General features: G+C 43.4%; 2 protein-coding genes across 2 annotated transcripts in view; one reads left to right on the top strand and one right to left on the bottom strand.

Annotated features, from left to right (window-relative positions):
- The window catches only part of UBE2B (ubiquitin conjugating enzyme E2 B), a 33,630-nt gene extending 28,087 nt beyond the window's left edge, over positions 1-5,543 (bottom strand). The window contains exons 1-2 of the mRNA XM_040574004.1: positions 5,399-5,543; positions 73-231 (exon numbers count right to left, since the gene is read on the bottom strand). The gene's annotated coding sequence lies outside the window, so the exon portion shown is untranslated. The remainder of the gene's footprint in view (positions 1-72; positions 232-5,398) is intronic.
- Positions 5,544-5,753: 210 nt separating this feature from the next.
- PPP2CA (protein phosphatase 2 catalytic subunit alpha) lies at positions 5,754-21,817 on the top strand. The gene is made up of 7 exons (XM_040573999.1): positions 5,754-6,144; positions 17,792-18,001; positions 18,502-18,675; positions 18,863-18,952; positions 19,393-19,554; positions 20,311-20,429; positions 21,079-21,817. The coding sequence occupies exons 1-7, from the start codon at positions 6,043-6,045 to the stop codon at positions 21,149-21,151; spliced, it is 930 nt and encodes a 309-aa protein (XP_040429933.1). The 5' UTR covers positions 5,754-6,042; the 3' UTR covers positions 21,152-21,817.
- Positions 21,818-22,492: the final 675 nt, after the last annotated feature.

Below are 22,492 nucleotides of genomic sequence, written 5' to 3'. Positions count from 1 at the left end.
TCCCAACTGGGAAGATTCATGCTTCCTTCTCTACAAGATACTGGCAGTGCTATGAAGAAAACACCTATTTACCTAGCAGGAAAGTGAAAGAGGAATACATCACGTCTTCTTGCTCCAGTCCTTTTTTTTTTTTTTTGCAGTCTTGTTATAGCTTAAGTCTCCAGTTGCTTGGCCCTGATGAAGGTCAACAGGACAGGAACTGTGATGTAGTATTAACTGAAGAGTAGAAATCTGAAGGAAAATAAAAGACAAAAAAATGCAATGGCTATAAGAGACAGAGAATCTCATTCACTCAAATAAATATGCTACCGAATGCCTATATCACTTAGGTGTTGCCTGTCTTAAGAGTAAGAGGAGCTCCAGGACAAGACAGTCAAGAAAATAATCACAGAAAAGAGGTTAGAGTCCTTTCTGCTGGCTGAACTGCACTGTGTATTTCTGAATTGCAACAGCACTTTGCACAGGCACAGTTAAAGAGCAGAAATGTTATGACAGCAGTGGGTAAAAAGTCTCAGAGAGTTCAGGCTTAATACCCTTAGGTCTGCAGGTATGGTAACTCAGTCCTCCTGGACTCACAGGCATTTAATAGGATTGTAGGATTCCAAAGAAAACAATCCTCATTACAGACCTGAAGCCTCCTCAGCTACACTAGCCAGCTGCCTGCTTTTGCATTAGTTACCACATTTTGCTGTAAGCCCGTGCACCAAGGTAAGAAGATAAAATACATCCTGCAGAGGTTTTACCTATAAATCAGACACTGCATTGTGTTTGAGACTTCACAAAAGCGAGCAGTGCAGTCCCTCACTAAGATGTCGCAACATTGGTTAAAAAAAAAAAAAAAGCAAAGCACCTCTTAAAAGATCTTCATTTTTCAGATTCCTAAAGCTTGTTTCATGTTATCTCCAAGACAACTGGTTGTATGTATTAATAATTTGTTGTGGGCCCGTGTGCCTAAACATTCCTCATGGAAATAAAACGCTGAACACAAGGAGAGCATTTCCAAAGAAAGTACTTGTAATGTGAGCTACGCTGATCCGAGCACGACACCGGCACCAGCAAGCCCCAAGCCTTCTAGCACAAGCTGAGCAGGACGTTTCACAGACGTTTCCATCATTGGTTTAAAGGGGAGGAATTTAAGCACATCCCCAAGTATTTATTGAACTGCAGCCTCTACTCTCTTGACTCGAAATGCTTCTGTCACGTTTGGCAAGTCATTTAACTTCGGTGTTTGTTTCCTCAATGGGGCTGAAATCATGTATTCGGCAACCTGGCAACACCAGCGATGGCGTTTGTCCTGCCTGCGGTAGTATTTGTAAAGAGCTCTCAAGATCTTAAAATGTTACGTTGACACATCACATTTACAGAACTGAGGAAGAGCATGGGCACGTGCAGCACAGACAGGCGGTGCTGTGCCTGTCTGACGGGACAGAGCAGGACACAGAACATCAGCAGTGCGCGACAAGAGTTTTGTTCTGCTTAAAACATGCAGGATTTGAAAGATTTTTTTGGTTTGAAAGCCAAGCATGTCAGGCAGGTACTGCTGATCGCTCATATTGGTGAGATAAGAAAAATTAAGGACAAAATCTTTAAGGTCCCTTCCAACCCAAACCATACTGTGATTCGACGATATGAAAAATATGCTAGTAAAACCATTAGATTGTTATTATTTTTTTAATTATTCTAAATGAACCAACTTTTTTTTTGACTTACTGTTAATGTTAAAATATCACCCTTTTATACTTTTTAGTTCTGAAAATATATATTGGCAGGTGACCAATCCTCTGGAATTTCTTCAGTTTTTCAAAATATCAAGAATCCAGACTTTATGAATGAACACCCCTGCCCTAGCTTTTTTTGACTAGGGCATATCTGCGTTTATTGATTTGGAAATGTAATTGGCAGTCACTTTGTAACAACTTCTTTCAGTAAGACCATAAACTTCCTGATTTCTGTACAACACCAGAGCGAACTTTGAACTAGCAAATTTCAGTATGCTTTGTGGTATATGAGGTGATTAATAATGAGATTCCTCCCTTTACAGAAAGCGTTTAAAGGAACTTTTAGAGTGAGTAGGCCTCTGGTAATAGAAGGCCTCTGGTATTAGTACTATTAGTGATGTCACTGATTTTGTCACGCGCTATCTGGACTCTGGAATGAGTCAAATATACAGAAATAATATTTGCTCACGCTGACGTAACACAAATAGCTGACATAAATAGCTTTTTGTCTAGTTCCCACCTTATGCAATCATTCTGCTAACCACAAGATTTCTCTAACCTAAAGGGACAGCCGAGACACAAAACTTACCGTATTTTGTCTCGGGAAGTGGCCAGTATCTGAACACACAATGTACGTTTCTGGCTTCCCTTGATCAGGAAAGTCCCTTTGCCCACAAAGTGCCCACAAAGGCAGTTGACTTCTACAGTGAAGTATCAACTGCTACACCCTTTGCTTACAAAAAAAAAAAGCATTAATCCAAGAAGTGAGCCCCAACGTTACGAGTTGCCACCTTTCGATGGCATAGCATGGGCTTTTAATTCCGCATTTAGCACTGGAACACCATAGCAACAGGCACTTTGTGCATACGTTGGCAGATAACACAGAACTAGTTAAATATTCGCGGAGAGATAAATATGAAGAAAACCAATGTATGTGTTGCTTACTTACAACGGCTCAGCGACACTGCGGTCGCTTATTGTATGACGCCATGCAGCATAAATCGGCACGGTTTGAACACCTGGCTCTCGTATACTACCAGGGAAAGGTTGGTGTTACCGCAGGAACCGGCAAAACGATTGCAACTGCTAACGTACCTGTCAACAAATCTGAGACTGATTTCAGACTGTTACACAATGACTTGGCACTATAGATGGTTTTGCAAAAAAAAAAAAAAAAAAAGTTGAATAACCTACAACAGAATCGCAGCCAGCTCGAATAGTTAACCTTTTTAAGAAATGCCACAAATATGAAACACTTGTCACTGACTCAAACGCTAGGCCTGCCTACAGCAGCACGGTCGATCCTTGAGTCATCGTGGCAACCCCACCCAGCAGCGCTCCTCAGCTACAAACCACACACGCGCACACGCCTGGCATGTATTCACTCACTAAGTATTATTGCTGCCATCTCACAGTTCCGTTTAATCTGTCTGTATATCTGAAGTACAGACAAACCCCCAGCTTGTGCAACGCAGCAGGTATTCTTTCATTATTTCACTTTCCTTTGAAGGCTCAGATAACCATCAGAGAGAGAAGAGAGAAGCAACCACGATTCGCTGAACTATTGATTGTGACTCTCAAGTAGGGGGAAGGAAAGAGATCTGACTTCTGATCGAAATACAGTTTCCAGGCTACTCGAAACAGTGTGAGGATAAGTTTGGGACAGAGATGGAAACCAAAATTTTCCCCTTCTATGCAAATGTCCAGATAATTAATGCAGAATGTTCCTGTGCTGTCTGAATTCTCTTCCAGTCAATGGCACAGCTCCAGCTGCAAGCACAGAGTGCTGAAACCCCCACCCCTCCTAACGCAGGGTTTATGTTGTTAGTTGGGAGCTACATCTGAGTCTTCTAAAACATTAAAGGTTCCTTTCTTCAGTGAGCACTCTAACACTAGGCTCCTGTGAACCTATGGTAGGTTTGGGAACCATCGTGTGTGCTTTAATGACAGCAGTGACCATTATTGCTATCTGTAAGGAACCTCGTCTCATCCACGTTACCTGTGCTTTCTCCACACCTATCAGATAAAACGTCACAGGACGTTGGTTGTAGTCCCATAAGGAAATAAGCCAAGTTCATAGTTTCCTGCTGCTGAGGTGGTTTTATTTCTTCCCTCTCCCTCTGTCCTACTCCAGAAGCACAGCCTGCTGTGGGCAACGCAGCCCTGACCCCTTTTTGAGCACCAGTGCACCCACAGACAGACCATCTCCAGAGCTCCCTTCTGGCCTGGCCCCTTCTGTGATTCTGACCCCACACATCTGTGCCTGCTCAAACACTTCTACACCTACATAACGAAGCAGACAAGTATACAATGCAGAAAAAATACCCTTTGAAATAGGTCAGCTCTTCTGACCACTCATTTTTGCCGGCAACTGGAGTGGAATAGTGTAAGGGTGGGACTGGGACTAGGGACATGTTCCCGTCAGCCTCAAGCGACCACCTGATAGCAGAAAACACCTTGTTCTGGATCACAGTTAGCCTCTAACAAGGTGCTGAAACATTTATTTCTCCTGAGACCGAGGCACAGAGTACCAAAATTGTAGGTTCAGATACTTCTGAATGTTGTGGAAAGTAAATAGAAAAATAGCAGTAATTAGTATGTTTTTGCAGTCAGGAACATAAGTAAGGTTGAGACCAGGAGGAATTCAGAGAATCCATTTGAGTTTCACCACAAATTCCACTATCTCTACAGAAAACATGAAGCTAAATATGGTCTTAAGACACCTTACTATGCCAGAAGGCCAACAGTTATAAGAAAATAAACTTTAACTTGGCGAGTTACATAAAAGATGATGTTATTGCTTTATGTTCTTCACTTTTATTTGTTCAAGGTTATTTTAGGGGTATTATGGAAGATGTGTCACAAAGTAATTTTGCAATTTTTCAGTTCAAGTTTAAATTACACTTTTCCTTCCACTACTTTAAATACAAAACTAAGAACATCCGAAGATGCAAACCTATGTAAGCAATACGATGTTCTGGGAAAAAATGAAACACCTGAGGTAGGGCGTGCAAACAAGTGTGCCTATTAGGCCAGTATGACACCAAGACACCGAGACCGATCTATGAAAGCAAGCATTCTTTCCCCTTTGCTCATTATTTGTTAACTCGCTTCAATAGTAGGCAAAGAATTTAACAATTTAGAGTCCCTACAAGGCAAACCCTGACAGAGACAATGGACACTTATTAACTGGGAAAAGTCCTCGTTGATTTGGGCATTTCAACAGGGTGTATTTTGTCCAAAGTTTGAACTACTTTATTGATGCTTTTTAAGCTGATCATTCCATGCATTCTTGAAGATATTTTAGGGAAATATTTCATTAACTAGTACCCCTATTAGTAAGGATGCAAATCAATAAAAAAATGTAGTCCATTTCACTTAATAGATTTATGTTTCTTTCACTGCTTTTCCTTACCTATTACTTGTCTCTTACCGATATTTCTCTTTTAGACAGTAAGCAAGTGACCGAATACACTGAGGTAACTGAGGCCCACCACTAGCACCCTTTATTTTGCTGAAAGCTTCCACCGAACCTTGCTCGTTTTTTTCTCCCAAATGCTTACCACAAACACACGAGCTTCCCAAGACCCCTTTCATTATGTTTTTTAAGACAAGAAACGCAGCATAATACCAGCACCGCCTTAACGCTTCAGTTTCGCGATTAAACTGAGGACACCCACCCCGGGAGCAGCCGGCACCAGCAGCCCCCGCCTCCCAGGAGGACACAGCGTTCGGAGTCCGGGCTGCCCGGCTGGGGGGAGCTTCCACAAACCCCCTGCCCCGTCAGTGTCCCCTCAGGGCCGGGCGGAACCGAGCAGAGTCGCCCCCCCTCAGGGTCACCCCCCCCCCCCTCCAAGTCCCCTCAGGCACTGGGCGGGAAACCGCCCCTTGCCACCACCCCGTGCGCGCATGCGCGGGAAGCTCCTCACCCCCCCGCCCCCATTAATGCCGCGCGGCATCGCGCACGCGCACGCCCCTCTCAGCGCGGCTCAGCCCCCGCCTCTCGCAGGCATCGCGCAGGCTCGGCGCTGCGCATGCGCGGTCTCCTCCAGCGACGCCCCCCCCCCCCCTCCCCCCGAGTAGTGGAAGCCGAGGCGGTGACGTCAGGCGCGGCGGCCATTACACGCCGCGGTGCGAAGCGAGCGGCAGCGCTGCCGTGCGCAGGGCCCCGCTCCCGCTCCGCGTCCCCACCGCAGCCTGGCCGCGCCCGGCCGCCGTTGGGTCGCTGGGGGGGGGCTCCGGGGCGGTAGAGCGGCAGCTAGGCGGGGAGTAGCATCAGGAGAAAGGAGGAGGAGGCGGCGGCGGTCGGCGGCGGCTGAGCGGGATGGAGGAGAAGGTGTTCACCAAGGAGCTCGACCAGTGGGTGGAGCAGCTCAACGAGTGCAAGCAGCTGTCCGAGGGGCAGGTGAAGAGCCTCTGCGAGAAGGTGAGGGGGGCGAGGCGCGGCGTGAGGCGGCGGGGGGCAACGGGGCCCTCAGGGAGGCGCTGCCGTGGTGAGGGCACCGCGGGATGAGGCGCCCGCAGCGGGGACGGGGCTCCCCGGGCGGCTCCCGGTGGCTCCGGGGGGGGTCCCTGGGGGGACGGAGCCGGAGCCGGGACCGAGCCGCGGTCCCCGGCGGCAGCTGCGCGGCGCTCGGGGCCTGGCCACGCCTCCCGCCTTTGCAGCGCCTCCTAAAATGGCGCCGCGGCCGCGGAGACCCCCGGGCGCCGCCGCCGCCGCCATCCCGGGCACGGCCCCGGGCCCCGAGGCTGTGAAGGGTCGGCGTGTGCCGGCCCCTCGGGCCCCGAGCGGCGCGGTGTGCCGGCCTGGCGCGGCCGCGGTTAGAAAGCGAAGGGCTGCTGCCGTGGAAATGAAGGCTGGGGGGGAGAAATAGCGAGCCTCGAGGGGCGCCGAGCTGCTGCGCGAACGTCGCAGCTTTGGTTTTCGGGATAAAAAATAAGCGCGGGGTTATTTATAGCTGAAACCGAAGGGTGGGTTACCTCCGGGGCTTGGTTTCTGGGAATAAAATCCGAGGTTTTGTGAAACAGATCAGCGTGCATAGCTGTTAATTTTCGTGGTGGCTGGTGAAGGGCGGTGGGATTTGATGGCAGAACGCTGCCCTGATCGCTCCGCTTGTGCTCAGGAAGGTCTTAAAATCAGCCCCGGGTAGGTCATCTCCTGGAAATTACAGGAAATACTAGCTGCAGCAAAACCTAAGTATGTTTTCCAATAAGATTCTAATCCTGAATGTGATTAAAATTTAGTATCTGAGGATTTTTTTTTTTTGGTTACTGGAGTTTTTGTATTCTTACGCTTCTAGATTAATATTTTGGGGGGTAACTAGAAATTAAGGAATGTGGAAAGTTATTGACGTACTTGACTCTAAAGAAGTCTATGTACCTACCACAGGAAGAAATGAGGATATTTTAAGTTTGGCATAGTGCCTTCAAATACTACAGCGTGTTGTTTTAGGAGCAAATTGTTTCCAGAGGACTATGAACTTACTAAATAAAATGGAGTGCCTTTGGCTAAATGGGTGCTACTTGAGTCCAGATTTTAGTTGACTAGTATTCCACCAGCAACTTAAAATCACATTCGTTAGATACGGCTTGTGTGTTTTTAAATCGCGTTGCCAGCAAGAAGCAGTATAGCTGCCTGCTCATTTTTCACGTGTGTCTCATGACAATGGTCCAGCTTCTTCCTTGAATGAATTTGAGGAGGTAAGTAGTCCATTTGCCATCGTTTATAAAATGATGCTGGTACAGGATTCTGAATACTGTGTGAATGGATATTTTTTGAGGTGGTATGATAAGCTGAAAAAACATGACAAATATCCAAAAAAAACCCTCTGAAATTACAGGGTGTTTTGGGTAGGTGAGAAGTAGGCATGCCATTAGGAATTCTGTTCAAAAGATACTATAGTCCTACTCATGGTTGTGTGAGGTTGGGAGGTGGAGTTTTCATTTTTCCCTAATGAAGAATGGAAATAAGCTTTATTTCTGGGTAAATGCATGATGCTTATCACCAAAATAGATTCTTAACACTAGGGAGGAAAAATAGCCCAACATGAAGTATTTCTGATAAGTCCAAGACAAGGGATCACAAGGCATGTCGGCTCTATAGAAGCAGCAAACTCTGTTTGGGCTGAAGGAAGGAATGATAAAGGTGACTAGGTCTGCAGGAATGATGTATTTTGATAAGGATCTGTGGGAACTAGGTTACAGAAAGCTGTGTGTGCGCCCACCCTATGCTGTGATAAGAGATCTCAAAAACAGGAGAGAAATCTACATGAAATATATCATTTAGCAGCAGTGCCTCAAGTTGGCATTTGAACCAGCTCCAGAACAAAGGTAGTATTTCTTCGGGTAGCGTGATACTGTGCTGGAGATGAAATTCCCTCTCTGACCAGTTTGCGGTCAGCACTTTGCAGTACAGCCGCGTGGCTGTTTGTGTTCAGGCAAGATGATTTGTTGCTGATAACTACAGGTGGATTTACTGGGACTTCCTGCTGGTACGAGGTAAGGTTCTACACGATCGCTGACGCAAGGAATTGGAAGTAGTCCCCAGCAGTCCAAGCTCTCCGTTGTCTTCTCTGTCCCCTCCGGCGGGTGTCCGTGCTCCCAGAAGCAGGGCATTTGTTGAGTTCTGTGCCCTTCTGCTGAGGGACAGCAGTTACCATGTTTCCAGGCTTCCAGCACCAACTCTCAGCAGCTACTGAGTTGTGCTTCATGTTTTGATTGTTGTAAGTAGTTGCGTGTATGAAATCACACCCAAAGGTTATATTTTCCATGAAGAGCTTAATGCGTTAAGGACAGTGTCAAGTCCAGCTACTGTTCCGCACGGCAGGTGAAGACCCTGGCAGGTACACGCTGTCATCCTGCACGGCACTGTAGCTGGGACTAGTTAGGGAAGGAAAAAAATCCTTGCAAGGTTTTTCCCCCATAATACTATTTGATTAGATGATCTTCCTGACTGGTATTTCTGGATCTGCTGGGGCTTTGTGTGTGCAGACTGGTGCCTATCTAATAGGGCTAAGCCTAAGGGCTCCGTTGCGTTTCAGTATTGATAACGAAAGAACCTAACAGCTATTTGCAAACACAATATAACGCAGCATAGTAACTACATCTGGCCATTCAAGCATCCCAGTTACTTTCTTGGTGCATCCTGTGTCGTGCCTGGTTACCTCGGTGATGGTGGTGGTGCTAACTGGGTAGAGATGTCTTCTAGGAATAACTTGTACCCTTCCATAATAGCTGCTTTCACAGAGGAGTTGAAAAAATGTGACCCTCTGAGTGGCAGCTAAGTTACATAGCCTTAATAAATGCTATATATTTTGTTACATCAGAGACAGATTGTGTGTTAAGTATTTGGTAAGTGACCTTTGAGGAATTGGTACCAGTATTTATTTATCCTGCAGTCCATGTGACAGGCATCAGCCACGCTTGCCCTGTTAACGCTGAATTGTTTCTTGAGTGCTGTCTTTGTACAGAGGAGAAAGGAAGTCCTTTATTGCCAGGTGAGGCTTTTTTCCGCAGGCCATTTAGAATGAAAGAATGCTGTTTTGGAGTGCTGTATGGAAAGCCATGCTTCGTGAGGGAAGAGGGAAATGGTCCCAGTGGGGGTGTGGAACAGTGCTCAGGAAGGTGGGGTGGCAGGCTAAAATTGCACAAAGGTTGAATTTGTGGTTGGAGCCTCCAGTGGTTATTTCAGAGTGTACCTAGTGCAGGTGGAGGGAGAAGTATCAGTGTCTCTCTGCTGGAAATACTAGTCTGAGTGGGTTTTGACCTTCCATCCAGTTTTTAGAAAAAGACGAGCCAATCGTATGCTGTGGAGAATCTCTGGGCTCTCTTTCTCTGCATTTCAGTTACTAGTAAAATACGTCTGCATAGGCGGTGTTGCTATCTAAAAATTTTAACGGGAATGAAGGGCTGATACTGGTGAACACTGTTTCAGAAACCTTGATTCAAGCCTTGTCTCCTGCAGCTTTTGATCTGTAACAATATTCTTGTTCACATTTGCTATTTGATTTGTCACCATTGCTAATTTCATGGTATAAATGTTTCTGGGCCATACTGGTCTCTGGTACGTGCCTTGTCAATGGTGTATTTTTCTAACTTTTTTCCTGTTGCGGAACTTCCACCTTTGTTTAGCAGCACATCTTCCAAGTTAGATTTGCCGAGACTTGCTGCAGATGAGAACAGACCAAACGTGTACTCACTGCAGCTGTATGATCTGCTGGGGCTCCTTCCTTTAGGTGCCCGAGTTGCAGGAGGTCAGTATGTTACCGATGGAGCTTTCAGGTCAAAAGAAAAACCTGCAGTCCAAGTTCAGCTCTTCTATTGCATAGGTCTGGCAAACCTTAAAGCGTACTTCTGTGTTGGAAGGTATTACTGCTCTGAGACCTCTACCCCACTTCTTCAGTGTCCCTGTCCCTCTGTGTTGTTGAGTTACCTGTGTTAGCTGCCTGGCGTTTGCCAGAAGTGAAGAGGCTAAACTGCCCCCGCTGCACTTGCCGGGCCTTCTGCATTGGCTAGCTCTTGTGTTCCCAAAACTTTACGTGTAACCATCATGCAGCTGGCTGTCAGTCTGCCCGCGATTATTGTAAAAATGGATGTCCCTGTCTGAAGTTGCTATAGATGAGCCCAAAAAATCTGCCCTAACAGAGTTCTTGGCTAGCGACAGGTTTGATGTGGTGGGCTTTGTGCAGGATGAGTTCTGTGTCCCCGCAGCCCTATCCCTGGCAGAAGAGTGGGGGTCTGGAAGGCAGGACATTTCAGTTCCTCCTTGCTACCGCATTGGCTTGTGGATTCACCAAAAAAAGAAACTGCTCATGGCATGAGGGGGCTGTGGGAGACCAGGACGTGGTTTAGGATTCCTTTCTTACTACCTCATTGAATATACCTGGGGATAGAGCCATTAATGATGATCCATCTTTGAACAGTTGCAAGTGAAAAGCTCTTTGTGACATTTTAATAACTGTGTTTTAGATTTTTGTGAAACGCTTCCACAAAAAAAAAGTCCTTGCACTCCCAGTGCTTGTTCCTGTGATGGTTTGTAATATGAAATGGAAAATGTCCCTTCACACAAAAGGCATTTGAGGTGTCAACCTTGCCAGCCTTCTCACCTAGTTCTGGTTGTAACACTCAGGGCGTGTGTGAGAATTTAGTCTTGTGTATGCCAATTCCTCTGCCTTCAACAGCTTTCTTTATTCTATTTTATGAAATTCTGTAAAACTGAGTTGTGCTGGCATTAGTAATTTTTTGATTTGTTTTAACTCACAATACCCACTGTAATCAAATAAGAGCAAAAGGTATTTTCTTGTTCTAAAAGTCATTTGGGGCATAGCTTAAGAAAACAGAAGCGAGCGTTTGTAAGTCAGAGCAAGTTCCTACTTGAGGCTGTACCAGTGAAAGGCTAACGACGTGGCTGAGGCTGTAGATTGATGTCCCCTTCCAGATCTACCTGTGGTGAAGCTGTTGCCTCCTCAGAGCTGATGACAGTGCTGCTCTGAGATTGCTCCCTAGCCATCCTCAGTTAGTCATCCGGGCTGCCTTAAACAGCGTAATAACCTAACCTGTCTGGCTTTGTCTGGCGTGAGTTAGGGAGGCCTTGTACAAACAGCTGTGCTAAGAGGCTCGGAGGAGCAGTGATTAAATTTCCCTTCTCACCTAGGGACCCTTAAACACTACACCTACGTTCAATAACACAGTTGTTGCTCCAGACTTCTTTCTTTAGGCAGTATGTTAAGCTGGAAAAAAACCAGGTAGTTTATTCCTGGCTAAAGAGTAAATACTGGAGCTCAACTGCTTGCTAGTCAGGTCCTCCATTTCAGCAGAGTGTATGGAAAATACCTTCCAATACAGGTGGTGCATCCTTATCCTTGCTCATGGGTTTTGAAGTAGGAATGCTCGGTTATGCCTACCTGAGCCTTCCAGCCAGTATTCTGAACGTACTTTGAATGTAACTACAACCACAGCTTGGCGTGGTGATTTGAGCAGAAGAGTTTTTAAAAAAGTAAAAATAAAAACCTTTCGAGTTTACCATCTGCTGGGTTAGCTTCATGTATCAGGCGTAGCTAGTTTGGGAATAGCTTCAGTCTATTTCTTCTTAAAACAGCTTGAATGATATGAAATGAATTCAGCTTGCTTGCGTGGACAGGACTGAAGACCATCTCTCCGTAAGTGGTCAGCTGTGTGCGTTAGTGCTGCTGCTCTGTTACTTGGAACTCCGGCGTAGACAGGAAGGCGTCTGGTTTTCTCAGTTTGTTTGGCCTCCAGGACATTTTTAAAGATTTTTTTCTTAGACTTTTAAATTCAAAGTGAAGGACACAAAGATTTCTTAAATGATGCAAAATGATGACATTGAATTCTTTTGGAGGAGCACCTTTCCTGTCCTCATTTTCTATTGGGCTTGTCCACTATTGATACCTAAATAGCACTTGCCCTTTTCTTCTCCCGAATCCCTTTCCAAAGGAAAGAGCATTCTTTTCAGATATCCTTACCTATGGAAGACTACTAATGACTTTTCCAAATTGAAGTTGAGGGGAATATCAAGGCTGTAAACAGTGTCAGTCGTTGCTTTGCAATACAAAGAAATAGAATCATTTAGCAGTTTACTGCTTGTGTGCTTCTTTTAATAGACCTTCTGGAATTTACAGGAGAAGGCAGGTCGTCTTGTTCACTCTTACATGCATTTCTGCCATTAGGGTTATTCTTTTCGTTGGCCAACATCTTGTGTGTAATCGGTCTCTCTTCTAACCAAATAGAAATCCCTGAAAGAGTAGGGTAGCCGTACCGCTGCGGCGTGGCGAAGGATGCTTTGCTGTGTTCTGTGGAACGTGAAGCTGAGCACATTTCGTGTTTTGGGGGTCAGTTAACTGCCTGTTCGTGGTTCACTGACAAATGGCCATTGATGTATCTACTGATATACAGGCCACTGTACTTTCATTTTGTACACTTTGGGTTTGAATACAACTTCCGAGTTCAGTTGTTAGCTCTGTTTGCTGAGTCCCGAGCAAATGAAGGGCTACAAATAGCGGTCACATCGTGACACGTTGCCATGAGCTGCGCCGTGACCCTTCGGTCAGGCACGCTGTGTTGCCTTCACCGAGCTCCAAGCCTTTGGCATTGCTTGCAGTGAATGTCGGAAATGGTGGCATCGGTGCTACTGCCGAAACCAAAGAGAAAGTAGGTGGGGATGTCATCTGCTTCAGTCCTGGGAGAAGAGTATTTTGCTGCTGTTGCGACGCCTGTGTTGGATGGGAGTCCTGGTTTTACTTGCTTTGGACTAGTAAGTAGTTAAATGTCAATGGGGAGCTTTGTGTTTTACTTCGATTCCTACTTACACATTCACATTGAACTCCTTAGCGGATTCTGCAGTTCAGAATAAAGCAGGTCCCATTTGTGTCATGCCATCTGACTGCTGTCTTACCATCCCCACAAGAGTGACGTTAGAGACCTGATTTCTCTACTTGCGTTAAAGCCAGGCGGTGAAAGCAAACACCTTTTGCTCTAACAGCGAGCCCCCTTTGGGCTGAGCATCCTCTTTGCCCTGCAAGTAGGGGGTGGGGTTGGGGAAGGAAACACAAATGTCTTTACAGAAGACTTGCTGACTGTAATGGGTGACTTTGCCTGAAAGAGATTCCAGGTCCAAGCAATGATGCTGGCCAGCTCAAACCAGCCTTCATCCCAATTAGCTGATCGTTGGCCCTTTAGTCACTTCCTGTGCATCTTGACAGCAGGAAATTATGGGTGTGGTTGAAGCCTTCGATCTCATCAAAATATCTTTGTGGTAACTACCGATATAATTTTGTCTTGGTTACAGCAGATGCCTCTCCACGCGGGCTTTACTAGACAGCACGGTGGTTTGCAGGTGTGAGCTCTGGGCTTCCAAGAACGAGGTATTACAGACTGGAGCTGTGTCGTATAATTAAAATAATGGCTATATTTCCTTTACAAAGTCAGTGATAATCTTTTGATAAATGCTTTATAGCACTGAGTCAGCCTTACGCAGCAGTTTCAAGCATTGTTTTACAGTTCTGTGAAGCCACAGCGATGTTTCCTGCTTTTTTTATGTGCCCCGCAGTTCCTCAGCATAGATCGTTGGTTTGAGCTATCAGAGCTTCTGCTAGAAGTTGATGATCTAAGAAAAGAGTAGGAGTAAAAAGAAACACATCGTGTGTTCTGGAAACACAGTGGGATTTGGGTACGGGTGAATTTAGGAGAACGAATTCTGAGAGGTAAGGTGGTTGATGGATTCTGCTCATCAGGCAAACTTGTCCTCAGCATAGAGCGAGCTGAGAGTGGCTGGATGACAGCCCTTAAGGCACTTGGCTCTGAGCCTTAATCTGTGCTGTTTTGGATAAAAATCTGGGCTGAGAACAAGGGAAGTCGGAGATACCTCTGCAGGTAACTCCTACCTTTCATTAGATAGAATTCTGCAGATCTGGAAATAAAATGCAGAGGTTACTTGAATCGTGCACTCCTAAAGCAATGAAGCTAGTCTTTTTTGTTTTAAGAACAGTTGTTTGTTTTCTTTACATATGAGATGTGCTTCGTAAACAAAGTCAACAAAACAGTGCTTCACTGTTCATCCTTGCATTTAGAAGATGTGCAGCAGTCCAGGAATATTTTAATCCTCAAATAGGAAGCTTTGTTTTCATCCTGTAATGCTTGCGTTCATTAGTGCAAATTTATTTTTTTCTTGTGCCTTCAAACCAATACTGGTTACAGTCTTGTTGTCTTCTGGGTGGTTTTGAATTGTACAAGTTGCCTTTTTTCTCAGAAAAAGTTTGAGTAAGCAGGTAGTTCAAATACCAAGTATAAATGAACTTCAGTCATTATGACTAAGGTGAAGTGTATTGGCTATGTGCTTATTGTTTGAACTTTGAGATGGTTTCTAAGTATAGCACAGGGCTTTTCGTGTCAGCAACTGGTTATGATGGATTTTCCTTCTGGGATTTTTTTTCTTTGTGCAATTGTCAGTGTCTCATAGCTGCGTATATTTTCTGCATTAGACTTTATTGGTGCTTAGCTGTAAAATTAGTATCTATCACCTTGAAATAATGGGCTCTTTTCAGCCTGTATTCATTTGAATGCTTTTAATTTTGAAATCTGAGAGTATGTAGTACTGAAAAAATAGTTAAGTTGATTTTGAAGTCACGAGTCTTAACAACTGTGGTGTGCTATGCTTTTGACATAAACTAAAGCATCATCTGATACGTCTTTTTTTAGACTGTAGAATACCACAAATTAACCTTTGTGTGGTGTAGGGTCACTTATGACGATTGTAGACAAAAATAATAATAATAATCAGAGCTATCTTACCATTAAAAACTGTTAAGAAATGAAAAATACCTAGGAAAAAAAAGCACTGATAAGTGTTCAAGAAAAGGCGAGTTTCGGAGTTGCATAATTGTTTATCTAGTGGTAGGCGATGAAACCTGAATGTTTCAAAACGTTGGTGTCAAAATACCCTGAAGGATTGCGCTGCTGTCCTTGGCAATAGGTCACCGGGTTTCTGAAGTGCGAGGAGTTAGGTGTGTCTGTCTGTTCGCTGCTTCGCCCTCATCAGGAGGTTGGACGGAGGAGGAGTACCCAGCCCGGTGTTGAAGCTGCCGAAATGCTCCCCTGCTTCCTCACTGGAGGGCGAGCTGCTCAGGGGGAGCCTGGCTCGTTCCGGGCAGGGAGCGGAATGAGGTGAGCGGCATCGCCCTAGGTCCTGGGGAAAGGATCGATAGAGGGGGTGAAGCCAGATGAGGTTGCAGGGCTGGTGCGTGGTCCGATACAGAGCTGGAGTCACCGATACTTAAGTAGTATTAGTAATAGCTTAACTTTGTGCACACCGAGTTGTGAAATCCGATTGCGTTGGTGTCTTACCGACGTGTGCTCTCGTAACGTTACGGTGTGTTCGGACAGTTTGGGTTTTACCCTTTTGTAGGAACTGACCACTTGCTGGTGCCTGTTTTCAGGGTTGTTTTCAGGGTGTTACTTTCAACGCTTCTATAGAGACAGGTATACTGCTGAAGCAGTTCGGTGTTTGCCCCTGCTAATGCTGTGGGACATAAGACTGGAAGTGGGCTAAGCAGTTCGTAAGGCAGCGTTTCGTTAAGCCTGTTTCAGGAACATGAGAATATTTAAATTACCGCAGCATCATTCCTTCACCGTACGATTTACATGGAGATGGCTGTTTCGCGGGTTGACCTGGAACAAACTTTTTCCATCAGAGCAGCTGTCCGACTTACCTGTGTTTGGTTGTGTGCGTATGAGTGATTTAATATTGCAAAAACTGAGGAAGCAACAGCTCCAGTGCTGAGAACGATGCAATTTGAATTTCAGTCAGCATAAAAATCTCATCGCTTTGATGAAAAATGGATGTTGCGTTCTTTGTGCAGTGCTCCCGGTCTGTTAAGAAAAACAGCAGTAGAAAGCATTCTAATTATAGGGTTTTTTTTACATAGAAGTGCTATAGGTATTTGTAACTTTCTCTGTCAAAAGGAGAAGTACGATAGCTAACGCTTCTGAGCCTAATAGTGTATTAGGGAGGCTCGGGCTGTTAAAACACCTTCAAAACATCCGGTGAGTGTCACTGCATTAAAATGAACTTAAGTCAGACTATCTTAAAATAAATCTACACTTTTAGCATCTGCCACAAGCCAGCAGTGACCTATCTTTAGTACTAGGCACAGCATGAGTGGAAACTGTCATATGAGATTGACTTTTGGTGTAAATATGTCTGCAGAGTGATTTGACTCAGTTACTCATGCTTTAATAGCTAAAGCTCAGTGTCGTGCAGGGTGCTTTAACCGTGATTGCATTTTGCATTTCTTCCCAGCATTGAATGAAATCTTCCTGCGTGTCCATCACGTGTTGTGGGCGCTTTTTGTGTCTGAAATGGTTACCCTGGTGGTTAGCCTGGATAATACCCGGGAGCGCTGAGCCCATTTTTGGGGGTGTCAGTCACTGTCCAGCTGGTGGCTTCATGACTAGAGTGGAAAGTTGGACGCAGCAGCATGTTCCTTACGGGTCTGGTTCATGTCAGCACCCAATATTTAATCTCCAGTTTAGATTTAAACTTCAGATCTTTCTCTCCTACCTTTCAAAAGCTCATGTTCTTCAAACGATGATATTTTTTCTACAGTGTCTTAAAATACTTCTTTGCTTAGCAGGCATTTCCTGGTTGTAAAAAACAAAACGGATCCTTTTTGAATAGCAACGTTGGTGCTTGGAAGGCATAGAGGGCTTGGTAATTGGTGACAAGTAAACTTGTTACTATTTTTATTTCTAATACCATCTTGATTTAGAAAATTAGTGTGGCATGTGTTCTGAGGAAAAGCTGTAACAACTGGCAGCGTGATGGGTGATACAACTGAAGTGTTCTTGTGTTATTTCCAAATCACCTTTTTGATGCTGTCTCTAGGTTGTGCTTCTTCATGTGAATTGCCTTTGTCAGCAACTTCTGTGCACACAACTTTGTGGAAAAAATGAAGAGAACAAAAACCTGTTTCTCTTTGGTTTATAAAGGGCACACTCGTGCACGCTTCCAAGTTGTTCTGGGTGCAGGTGATCCGCTGTTCAAAGCTAGGTGTACGTGGGTGGCAGACGGTCATCTCTCTGAAGCAAAAACCCTCCTGGAGCTTCGGCTGGCCGTGTCCACCTCCCTGGGCGAGTCTCAGATTCGGCTGTGTCTGAGTTCGGGCTTTTGAAGGGCTGGAAATTAGACATTGGCATGATTGTAGACTTATCTTTTCCAAATATTGCGCACGTCAATTCCGGCAATGGGGATTGTTGGTCTAAAGTCAGTTGTGCTTCATGGAACCACTTGTATAGAAAGTATGAGTTTTTTTTAAGCTGGAAACTAACTGAAGTACCTAATTGATGCTGGGAGAGGGGGAAAAAAACAAAATAGTGTTTCATAAAGCCAAATATACTTTTAAGCAAAGATAAGTTCTTATTCCAAACACTTCAGACTCGGAAAAGGTGAGTTCATAAAGAGGGTGGGTGGTAGTGTTGCAAGTAGAGCATGCTTTGAATAAAAAGACTGTTCATGGACAATTCATCTCAAAATTTCTCTTCTTTTTTTGTTTGTTTCATAGGCTAAAGAAATTTTGACAAAAGAATCTAATGTCCAAGAAGTGCGATGTCCGGTCACAGTCTGTGGAGATGTCCACGGACAATTTCACGACCTCATGGAACTCTTCAGAATTGGAGGCAAATCACCAGACACAAATTATTTGTTTATGGGGGACTATGTTGACAGAGGCTATTATTCAGTGGAAACAGTCACATTGCTCGTAGCTCTTAAGGTAACTTTTCTTCTCAGCCGTACAAGTCTGAGTGAAGCATGTATGATCCCTATCCTGACTACACCCAATATCTGTTACGATTATGCAACATAGGTTTTTAGGTGTGAAAACTGAAATGTTGCCTATATTAGTTTTCAAGGATATTTCTGAAAAACGTAATGTTTAGGTGCAAGGCTGTATAGCTTTTTCTAAAGTGAGTGCTGCATTTTTGCGAATTGTCTAAGTAGCAATATTTAAGTATGTGCTTAGAGATGCCAGCTTAATGCACAAGTGTAGTGAAGTGAAGTCCACTAGTAACAGTGGATAAAGCTTGTAATTAATCTCAAAGTATCTGTCAGCTGAAGATCTGGCTTAATTAGTCCTTTTTCACTCTAAGATTGTAATTGAATCTTAAAGGTTTTTTTTCTTATTGTTTTATTGGCATATCATGGGGTGGGGGAAGGCAAATTCTGTTTTTTTGGAAGATGTGCCTCTGAAATATTTGTCTATTACGTTTATAGGTCCGTTACCGTGAACGTATCACAATTCTCCGAGGGAACCATGAAAGCAGGCAAATCACACAAGTATATGGTTTCTATGATGAATGTTTAAGAAAATATGGAAATGCAAATGTTTGGAAGTACTTTACAGACCTTTTTGATTACCTTCCTCTAACTGCCTTGGTGGATGGCCAGGTATGTTTAAATTTGGTGAAGTTAAATGTTACTGGCTGTGAAGGGAGCTCTTAACGCTGTATTCTGTCAGCTCTCGGCTTTCAAGTAATCTCTTGCAGATTTTTCCTGGTATTTTATACTAGGCAATTATAGTTGTACTGAAATTAATGTAAGCAAATGAAATAAATCTCACATCTAACTCTTTCAGATTTTCTGTCTACACGGTGGCCTCTCTCCATCGATAGATACACTGGATCACATCAGAGCACTTGATCGCTTGCAGGAAGTTCCCCATGAGGTACTGAAAATTAATTCCCTAAACTCATGGTGGGGTTCGTGATTCACCGTGTGTTGGATGTTTGAATATACGCACAGACAGAAAATGAAGTTCAAAGCAATGTAGCAGTTTGAAAGCACCTATTGTCTTGTACCTGCTTTCTGAAGGGAAATTGAGCAGCATGTTCTTACCTAAAGTAAGAAACAGTTTACATAGTATATCAGCAGGTACCACTAAATGATCTCAGAGGTAGGAATTATTTCTATGAAGATTCTTCATTCAGATTAACTTATTGATAGCATTTCAAGTTTAAACTGCACTAGCTTTTGCAGTTGATAGGTGAGGTTTGTTATATTTTCTTTTTTTCCAAGTTTTAAAGCAACGCTGCAGGAAGTTGTGCAGGTGTGTGCGTGTAGGGTTTTTTTTCTTGGTTTGTGAAATACCTTCCAAATCTCTTACAGGGTCCAATGTGTGACTTGCTATGGTCAGATCCAGATGATCGTGGTGGCTGGGGAATTTCTCCTCGAGGCGCAGGTTATACGTTTGGACAGGATATTTCAGAAACCTTTAACCATGCTAACGGCCTTACGTTGGTTTCGAGAGCTCATCAGTTGGTAATGGAGGTAAGCAATACAGCCTGTGTGATTAAACTGTTGGTTGTGGAGTTGGTGCACTGATACCACACTCGGCGCATCTGGGGCGTGCGTGTGCCGCTGTGACAAAAACTGCTGATCCAGCTGAGAGTCTTCCAGAAACTATTTCGACGGTGTTGGTGTGCTACTAAGTAAGTTTCTAAATTAGACAGTGGAACAAAGCTTTCTTGGGCTTCTTTCTAAAAATTTACAGCAACATTGCAAAAATGGACTTTAATTGTAGCACTTCTGTGTAGATAAAAACATTCTTGAACCTAAATGTTGAGTCCCTCAATGAGAAAATGCATGCAAATGTGTGCTTTGAAAAAATGATGCATTTGTCTTTCTTACCATGAACATGTGTTTTTGTTCTTGGTTTGTAGTTATCCCTGGAAGTTAACTTGTGATCATCAAAACCAGAACCCAGGCTTAAGTTTAAAAATACTAAGATTCAGAATAGATTGTGTAGTTCAAAATTGCTGTTTACGTTTTTTTAACACTAGTGCAGTGGAGAATTCATGCTATTTTAATGCACTTAGCTAATGCTTACGAGAAAGAAATAGCACAAAGTCCAAAAATCCTTTTTTCTGTTGAGAAATAAAGATTGAGCCTTAATCGTGTTTAAAAATGACACTACAAGTTCCACCTAGGGTTTTGCACACTAACTTTCAGTTTAGTAGTTAGATGGTTATATGAGGTGCAACAAACGAACGTGGTTTTCATAAATACATTTATTTTCCTCTCCAGGGATACAACTGGTGCCATGATCGGAATGTAGTAACAATTTTCAGTGCTCCAAATTATTGTTACCGTTGTGGCAATCAGGCTGCGATTATGGAACTTGATGATACTCTAAAATACTCCTTGTAAGTATGTTTAAAAACTAGATTGATGTTGCCTGTGATTCTGGAACTGTTGTTGCTGACATCTGGTCTGCCAGATTAGAGTGAGACTGCGTTCATTGTATATAACTGAGGTTTAATGAAATACTACAGAGCTATGCAATCTGAAAGTAGTACCCTGTCGTACCTGAGGAAATACACACCTGTCAGTCTAGGGCAAGAGGCAAGAATCTTGGAATTATTTAGATGTTAGGATGTTGACTTGATGAAGTTTTTAGTTAACTATCTTAACAGTAGCTTTACTAATAAATGAAGAATTGTATAAAGCATTGTGTAAATTAATCCTCTTTGACAATTACTGGAGGCTTTTATTTTCTAAACATACACTAATGTTTGACCGGTTTGAGTATTAAAGCGAAGATTAATTTCTCTCCAGTACGTTGTAATAGTAATCCATGTGATAGTAATCATAAGTCAAGTTTAAAATGTGGGGGTTATAACTACATATTAATAGGAGTGGAAGAAGTTAAACAATTGTTCTGGAAGTCTTAAATTGGTTGAAAAACTTGAAAAGGCTTGCCTTCTTTAAGACCACTGCTACTATAATTCAGAAAAGATATTTGAATGTAGAAGGAATGCTTCCAGTTCCATTAATACTCTGTATGCTTTTCAGTTTGCAGTTTGACCCAGCACCGCGTAGAGGTGAACCGCATGTTACTCGTCGCACCCCAGACTACTTCCTGTAAAGAGATTTTAGACCTGTACAGTATTGCCATGAACCATATGTTGACCTAAAGAAAACGGGAAGAGCAACAGTAACTCCAAAGTGTCAGAAAATATTTAACATTCAAACTCGTTTTCACATGGACCAAAAGACGTGCCATATTCAAATACAAAGCCTCTTGTCGTCAACAACTGTGACCACTTTAGAATGAACCAGTTCATTGCATGCTGAAGCAACATTGTTGGTCAAGAAACCAGTTTCTGGCATAGCGCTATTTGTAGTTACTTTTGCTTTCTCTGAGAGACTGCAAATAATAAGATGTAGACATTAACACCTCGTGAATACATTTAACTTTCCATTTAGCTATAGCTTTATTCAGCATGACTGTAGATAAGGGTAGCAGCAAACAATCATTGAAGCTTAAAGAACATTTTTAAAATAAGTACCAAGGCCTCATATTTGTTCTGAAACTGTTTGTTTGTTTTATTTTCAGGGAATACTGTTTAATTTAATTGTATTGATTTTTTTGTCTGCACTCAGTTCCCTTTCCCACTCTTTGCCCTACCATATTGTCCCTTGTAATTGTCCAAGCATAGTGAATTCCTTCGAACAGAACTGTTTTTTTCTGTAAAACAATGTTACTGCAGGACATAGCTGCAGTGTTTTTCATAATAAACTTGTGAACTAAGTATGGAAAAATGTCAAATTCTAATTGCATCTCAGGTCAGCTCTGGTTTAACAAACTAACACGTAGCTGGATAGGTTTTACAAACCTGCATACAAGTTTCCGCCTGAAGTACCCCCACAATGAGTTGATTGAAGTGTGCTGGGAAGTTCTGGTATTCTGGGTTCTATACCAGGGAGATGGCTGGCCCTACAGCGTCACGTAGCTGAGAACAGAGCTGGCTTGTTACTGAAATGTTGCTCTCTTCCTTCTTGGTGCTCTACTGAAACATTCAAAGACAGAAGAAAATAGGATAAATTAATTGATTGAGCATGCCTTTTTCAAGTGTAAAACTGAGTTTGAGTTATTTCCAATGTAGGTGCTAATACTTAAATCTGAAAAGCTAAGAATAAAACCAGTTTTCTAAATATTAAAGGAATAACTTGAAATTCGGTACTGTGTGTATTGCCCAAGCTTCCATTCTGAAAATGAACAGTATGTGACTTGTGTTAACTTCTGTTAGTCTTCTCCTTTCTCCTAATTTGAATTCTGATTTGATTTTGTTCAAAACATTCAAATTTTTTGCCACCTTAAGGCTCATGCTTGAAACTTTTTATTGGACATATCTGGAAAAGACTGACGTGGCTGTTGTTTTCATGGAGGGCTCAGTATTGTTTGGGTGCAGTGTAGACTGCAACA

Source organism: Cygnus olor, chromosome 14, assembly GCF_009769625.2.
Source record: "Cygnus olor isolate bCygOlo1 chromosome 14, bCygOlo1.pri.v2, whole genome shotgun sequence".
Lineage (NCBI taxonomy): Eukaryota > Metazoa > Chordata > Aves > Anseriformes > Anatidae > Cygnus > Cygnus olor.
Note: the sequence above shows the minus strand (reverse complement) of the source record. Positions and strands in the feature narration are given on the sequence as shown.